General features: G+C 47.7%; 1 protein-coding gene across 1 annotated transcript; it reads left to right on the forward strand.

Annotated features, from left to right (window-relative positions):
* Nucleotides 1–2,727: 2,727 nt before the first annotated feature.
* Nucleotides 2,728–3,460, forward strand: ASCL2 (achaete-scute family bHLH transcription factor 2). Its single transcript, XM_060262148.1, has one exon. It carries the CDS (start codon nucleotides 2,746–2,748, stop codon nucleotides 3,454–3,456), a length of 711 nt encoding a protein of 236 aa, XP_060118131.1. The 5' UTR covers nucleotides 2,728–2,745; the 3' UTR covers nucleotides 3,457–3,460.
* The last annotated feature ends 3,732 nt before the right edge of the window (nucleotides 3,461–7,192 follow it).

Below are 7,192 nucleotides of genomic sequence, written 5' to 3' on the forward strand. Positions count from 1 at the left end.
AAGTCAAAGGGGCAGACTGATGGTTGGTTGGGAAGGAGAGATGGTTGCCAACTCCAGGTTGGAAAATTTCTGGAGATTTGAGGGGTGGAGCCTGGAGAGGGTGGGGTTTGAGGAGGAGTAGGAACTCAAGACAGGTATAATGCCATAGATTTCACCCTCCAAACCAGCCATTTCCTCCTGGGGAACCATTGTTGCCAATCTCCAGGTGGGGGCTGGAGATCACTGAGAATTACAACTGCTCCCCAGATGGGCAGATATCAGTTCCTTTGAAGAAAATGGTACACTCTGAGTCATTATACCCTGCTGAGGTCACTCCCCTATGACAGCCAGTGTGACCTAGCAATTGGCACTTCAGAGTAGGGTCTGCCAGACCCAGCCTCTTGCTGTGGAAGCTGTCTGGGTGATTTTGAACCAGTCACAGACTTTCAGTCTAACCTGCCTCACAAGGTTGTTGTGCAGAGTAAAAGAGGGAGAGGAAAATGAAGTGAGCTGCTTTGGTCCCCACTGTGGAGAAACACTGTACTTTTCCTAGGCAGATGCTGCAGGGAGAGGGGAAAAGATGGAAAGCAGTCTACCCCATCTCTTTTGGCCCTAACTCTTCTTTCTCAATCTACCCCCCTTCTCTGATACCCCATATTTCCCCACTTTCTCCATTTCTCTTCGCAACAGCTCCCTTCTCAACATACCTTGCTTCCCTCTATCTTTCCCTTCCTTTTCCAGCATCCCCCCCGCCAAGGTTATGACACTCACCCACAGCAAATTTCTAGCGCACGTTGTATTTCTCCCCACAATAGGCATCATAACCTGGAGCTTTGACGGGTGGAGTTTGGAGGGGGTGGGGTTTGAGGAGGAGTGGGAACTCAAACAGGTACAATGGCATAGATTTCACCCTTCAAACCAGCCATTTCTTCCTGGGGAACCACTGTTGACAATCTCCAGGTGAGGACATTATAGAATGTCCATCATGTGTTCCTATCATGCTTCTCTCTAAGCATTTGTCTATATGGAAAATTTGAGTTCAACTGATAAGCTATTTCAATTGACAAGCTATAAGTTTGTGCACTAAATTGAACTGACCACTAAACTACCTCTGTGTGAGAATTACACCGTCTGTCAGCACCAACTAAAAAGTAATGCTTTTCAACAGCAGTCCGCAAGCACATTTATTGTGACAATGCCACATTCACACGCAACACATCACCTTCAATTAGTGAAGTTAATTACATAATTTACCAAAAATTAATTGAATCTCCATCAATAAAAATTGTGGAACTATTCAATACACAGAATAAATGCCAAATTATGAACCAAGATTCTTTTAATTCAACAATACAATTCCAAGAAAGGGAGAAAAGCCCTTTCTTTTGAGGCCTTTTTCTTTTAAATTAAATTTCCTACCCAGGAAATTAGAATGTCGACGCATGCTAATACTACACTCTTTAACCCAGTTTGAATAATTCTACCGTGAATCTGCTGCCTTCAGATGTCTCTAATATAGGTTAGAGCTACTAGCCAAAGTTAAGGGAAGGGGCCCACCTCAAAGAAGGAGCACTTTTGCCACATGCTTCTAGATCCTCCCAAGGTCAGTTCATGAGAATTCTTGCCAACAAATATCAGGTAACAGGCTTGCCACTCTGATGGCTGCTCCACTTGTAATACGCAGCAGATCAAGCTTGATAATGGGTACAGAATGCAGCACACGAACTGCTTCCTCGTTCCCCGGTTGACTGAGGCTTCAGGTGGGAGTGCTGAATATTTTCAAGGCGACCTCTGCAGTCACAAATAATTAATTTCTTTGAAAAAGGAAGCAGAATCCCTCAGACTGTTGACTTCGCCAGGATTATCAAATCTCTTCCCCACTCCCTATGTTAGCAGGAAACACAAATGACACACGTTCTGCTTCTAGAGTACAGGCGTGTTGAATTTATCACCCAAGATCTGGGAGACTATCTGCTCACTTGGTGAAAGTGAGGAGAGCAACTCTGGTCAAGATTAAACTTCGGTCTAAGCGCCTCCTTCCTAACAATGATGCTCCCCCGCCCCAAGGTCCACAGCAGACTCTTCTTGTTTACCCACGGGGGGCGGGGGGGAGCCTAGTTTAAATTTTGAGGGCCGACTCTCCCCCCCCCCCGCCGCCCTTGGTGTTGTGTCAAGGCCAGGCCTCCTCGCGGACAGCTTCGTCAGGCGCTCGACGGCTAGCGCGAGCCTGCCCAGACCCCGGCGAGGCAGTATTGGGATGCAAATGAGTCCCAGCGCGTGCTCTTCGCAAGGAGGAGGGATTGTTTAGGGAACCTCCGCCGGGAGCCACGCGCCGGGCGTACGAAGTTGCTAGGCGAGCTTCCCATTGGGTGGGAGGCAACGGAGGAGCCAAGCGGGCGCTGGCGGAGGAGGCGGGGGGGGGGTGATGGGTGGCGTAAGGCGCGTCGCGTGCTGCACCCGGGGGCTCGCGAGCGGCGGCAGCAACTGCGCGTGTTGATAAGGGGCAGAGCGGCGAGGAGCCCGCCGCAGTGAGGTTGTGACAGCGCGCAAAGTTGCTTGCCAGAAGACAGGGCGCGAGGAAAGGGGGGCTGTTGCCGCCGAAGCTTTCTCGCGCAGGGCTCCCTCCGACGGCTGCATCTGAAGGGAGCGGAGAAGCCAGCCCTCCGCGGCAACTTTCGGCCAGTCGCTGCTTTTCGCCCTGCAAACTTGGGGATATTTGCAAGCGGCGTCCCCACGGAGGCCCGGGAATAGGGTCGATGTCCCAAGATGAACGGCGGGGCAACAGTCACGGCCGCGCAACCGGCAGCCCAAGCCGCTTGTGCGAGTTACTCGTCGTTGCACGGCGGCTGCGGCTCTTTGGGGCTCAAGCTGCAGGCCGGCCAGCAGCAGCAGCAGTGGGGCGCCAGTAAGAGTTGCGGCGGCGGCGGCGGCGGCGCGGCGGGCTCCCAGCAGCAGCAGCAGTCTTCCTCGGCGGCGCGCTGCAAAGGCTCTAAGCGGCGCTCGAGCTCGCCGGAGCTGCTGCGCTGCAAGAGGCGCTTGGCGTTCCCGGGCCTGGCGGGCGGCGCGGCGGCGGTGGCGCGGCGCAACGAGCGCGAGAGGAACCGCGTCAAGCTGGTCAACCTGGGCTTCCAGACCCTGCGCCAGCACGTGCCCAACGGCGCCGCCGCCAAGAAGATGAGCAAAGTGGAGACGCTCCGCTCCGCCGTGGAGTACATCCGGGCCCTGCAGCAGCTGCTCGACGAGCACGACGCCGTCAGCGCCGCCTTCCACGACGGCCTCCTGCCGCCCGGCGCCGCCTGCCCCAGCGGCGGCAGCACCTATTCCTCCGCCTCGCCCTCCTTCGACGGCCGCGAAGGCAGCTCCGTGCCCGGCTCGCCGCGCTCCGCCTACTCCTCCGACGAGAGCGGCTACGAGGGGGCGCTCAGCCCCGAGGAGCAGGAGCTGCTCGACTTCACCAGCTGGTTCGGGGGCTACTGACCTCCCCGCCCCGGAGCAGGTAAAGCCGGGCCCCCTTGGCCAGCCTCTTCTGCCCAGCCCGGGGCTCCTGGGCCAGCTCGTCCACACCCAGCGTGCCGGGGAGAACGCTGACCCCCCGTGCTCCTCATGCGCGTGCTGCTCATCGTTTGGTGGAACTGGGCGATGCTCCACGTGGAGCAAAGCATGGCAAACCCAAGTGTTGCCCTAGTCACATTGAATGGCAGGCGCATGTATCGGGGAGCATTGTGGGTAGTGTGCCACCATTGGTGGGCTTCTGGAATGTATGGCTTTAATCATGACTGAAAAGGAGTGCGGTTTCACCCTGCAGTGGTCGTTGTGGTTCCCCGTCACCCACCCATGCAGATTGCGGTGACACCACGTAGATGCTGCTGCCACACACTCAGAAGGGCCCTCGTGGGTTCTGGCACAGGGGTGCAAAGGTAGCAAAAAGGTGAACTGGGTTTGTGGCAGCAGCGGGTTGGAAGCTGACATTAAACCACAGCTGATACAAGTCATGTCAGGTTGAAGATGCCATTCTGCAAAACCACCAGCCTTTTAGCGCAAAGCTGCCTGGTTGAAATCTGAAATAAGGGAACTGGGGTTTCCACTGCAACAAAACTTGCAGCCCTGTCTTCAGCTTTTACTGAAATTAGTAGGACTAGCATATAGCTGGACCATCTGACCTTGCTCATCAGTTTAATGTGTATCTTTCAGAAGTCAGGGGAGGGGAACAATATCCTCATTGTAGTCATTTCAAACTTATGCACTTTGCCATCAGATCTTGGGTTGGAATATTAGTCTTTGCCATTTTGCCATATTTCTCATCCTGTTATTTGTTTGAATGAGGAAGAGCTTTGATTTTGGTACTTGTTTCTAAAGAACAAAAACATAGGTAAAATTATTGCTTTCAGGCAAAGTGACAATACAAATCATCAAAATATATGTCTCCTGACACCTGGCTGATTTCACTGGAACTCTTCCCCCCACCCTCAAATAATGGAAGGATTGCTGTTTCCATGCAAGGATTTTTCACTTGAGTGCTGCCTCTGTTTTCCTTCCCATCCCAAATCTATTCAAGCAAGCAGGAAGAAGCTTTATTTACAGATAATTTTTTCCACCATTCTGAAGTAGGGGTAGACATATTGGAACAGCACTAAATGGGCCAAACACTGCTTTGTACTTTGTAGGCATTAAAGACAATAAATCTCTTGAACACAACTTTGTGATTCACAGCACACTGAGTAGCCGAGACGCATGACCAGGGAGGATGTCTCCCCTGAGCTCTGTGGGATCTGTCATTTACATGTTCCTAATGGTCTTTCTGTTTCCTTTTGTAGCAACACTGAAAGCAATGCTGTGTAGGACCTCAGTACCTCATTGTCCCAGGCGCCTGTTAAGATTCAGCAGAAGAGTAACAAGGACTCTTAATTTAACATGCTTCCTGCTTTCCTCGAGCCTCATTGCAAAAGGGTTTTTTTTAATGGTCAGTACTGTCTGACGTTTATGTTTCCAGGTTCTTCCATAGAGCAAAAGACTGGTGGATCATGATCATTCTCTCTCTCTCTCTTTAAAAGAAAGTGCAATTATGTAAATAATATTAGGGACCAGAATTTTTACCTGCTGTTGTACAGTAGTTTATGGTACCCTTTGACTCTTGAATTACCAGTGAAAAGGCTGGTTTCTCTTTCCAGTTGCAAACTGAGATGAACTGGACTTCTGTTCTTAATGTGTGTGTGTGTACTTTTTAATGGGAAGGGGTGAAACAATTTAAACTTGATGCTTCCTTTTTCTGAATGGGAAGGGGACTTTTGTAATATCAAAATTAGACTTTTTATATGTAACTTGAACTGCCTGTGGGAACACTGTTAATATGAAGACTTATTTTTGTATAAAAATCTTTAGAAATTGTAAGATGAAAGATTTGTTGAAGTCCATCCCACCTTTGGCTTCTTAACTCTGCCATCTAGGATGTTTGAGAACTTACACAATTTAGATTAAAAAGTTTCCTAACATTTTAGACTAAAGGGATATAAAACTGTTTGTCTCAAATATGGTGTCCAGATGTTTGTTTGTTGTATGTTTGGGTCTGGTGTGAAGGTTCATTTATTGGGAACACCCTGAAGTTTTATTTTTAATGTATTGAAGGTATTTTTGTATGCACTTGCTAGGATTTATCCAGTTGTACATATACAGTTTTTAAAGAGTATCCTATTTTATGTAAATTGAGTTTATAAATAAAATCTATTTATAAATAGCTTTTGTAATCGTAACTGCACATTTCTGTCCTCATGGGCATGGGGGAAGGGAAGCCACAGCGGGACAGAAAGCAGGACTCTTTTTAGCTGTTTATGCTGCTCTTCATGTACTATTTAAATTTGCATCTGTAGCATTACATCCCCAGCCAGTGGTCTGTGAGTTTATTGGCCTACTACCTCAATCCAACAACTGAAAAGCATGTCCAGCTTCATAAAGTCCACCTCTTCCATTATACTGAATGCAGCAGCCTAACTGACAGTTCCATACCACCTTCCACTAGTTATTTCGTTCATTGCAATTGTTCCATGGCAAAATATTGTAGAAGCTTTTCCAAGTGACAACATGAGTGATTAAAACAGCATTTTCTGTGACTTAAATATATACCATGCTTAATTTTTATTAGTGAGGGCTTGAGGGGCTCTAGTCCTACTGTACAAGAAAAATAAGTGGTGGTGGATGATATTGTTTTAAGGGCCAATAATGAGTGAGTTATTAATAAATCCAGGCACAGAGCAGAAGGGGATATCAGACCCTTAAAAATGACTTCAGCGTCCTCATAAACATTTGGCCTTCACATTTATGTTGATTGAATGGACTCAATTTATTGGACTGGGACAAAATCAAAGAAGTCCTAAATAATTGAGACAATAGATGGTAATAAACCAGAACCTGAGAGGAAGTCTTGTGATATCTTTCCTATAATTCCATATATACGCTGCACTTTTCTTCCATTGAAACATAGTTTCAAGTTAACAAGGGTGTCACAATCTGCTTTGTTAATTGTTAATGAGAGACAAGCATAAAGAGCTGCCATAGTCAGACTTTATGTAAATATACCCTTATTTCAAATGAATGTGCTTCAGAGGTTTATGAAGATAACCTTTAAGAACATAATAAAATCCTGAGTGAAAGGGAAAGAGTGGCATGAATTTCCAACATCGTTTCATTTTTAGAAGTCATGTTTAATTGTTCTATGGAGTTTTCTGAGTCTCATACCAACAAAAGAGACTTCCTGATATGAAACTATATTGGAACAATATTTTTGCACTGGCCGTCGCTACATTCTCCCAAGTTTACCATACTAAACAGTTCCACAAGAACTTGTTTGGATAGAAGGAAGTTTGGATTCACATTTTATGTACAGATCAAAACCAGCAACAGTGTATGCAGAATGAGCACCTGCTTTCCCATTTAATCCTGACTCCCCCAATCCTTTGGTAATCTGCATTCTCCAACCTCATTCAGAAGAGTACTAGGGAAGGGGTCCCACTCAGCTATTCCTTGAATCCAGCAGATCCCCAGTCTCTAACACTTGTGTGGCTCTTGGCAGTAAAAAAGCCAGAGCAAACCTGTGGCAGCTGAAGTGACAGGCATCAAGAATAGATACTTTTGCCCCACACCTGGAAGAGAATCTGGATTTAGCTAGAAGAGTACAACTTGATGTTTTGACAGTAACAGTTACAGCAATGCAAAGACCAGT

This window comes from Heteronotia binoei, chromosome 21, assembly GCF_032191835.1.
Source record: "Heteronotia binoei isolate CCM8104 ecotype False Entrance Well chromosome 21, APGP_CSIRO_Hbin_v1, whole genome shotgun sequence".
NCBI classification, from domain to species: Eukaryota; Metazoa; Chordata; class Lepidosauria; order Squamata; family Gekkonidae; genus Heteronotia; species Heteronotia binoei.

Bases quoted from the DNA above. Each gene is read 5' to 3' on its own strand.
- ASCL2 (XM_060262148.1), top strand. From the start codon at position 2,746: ATGAACGGCGGGGCAACAGTCACGGCCGCGCAACCGGCAGCCCAAGCC.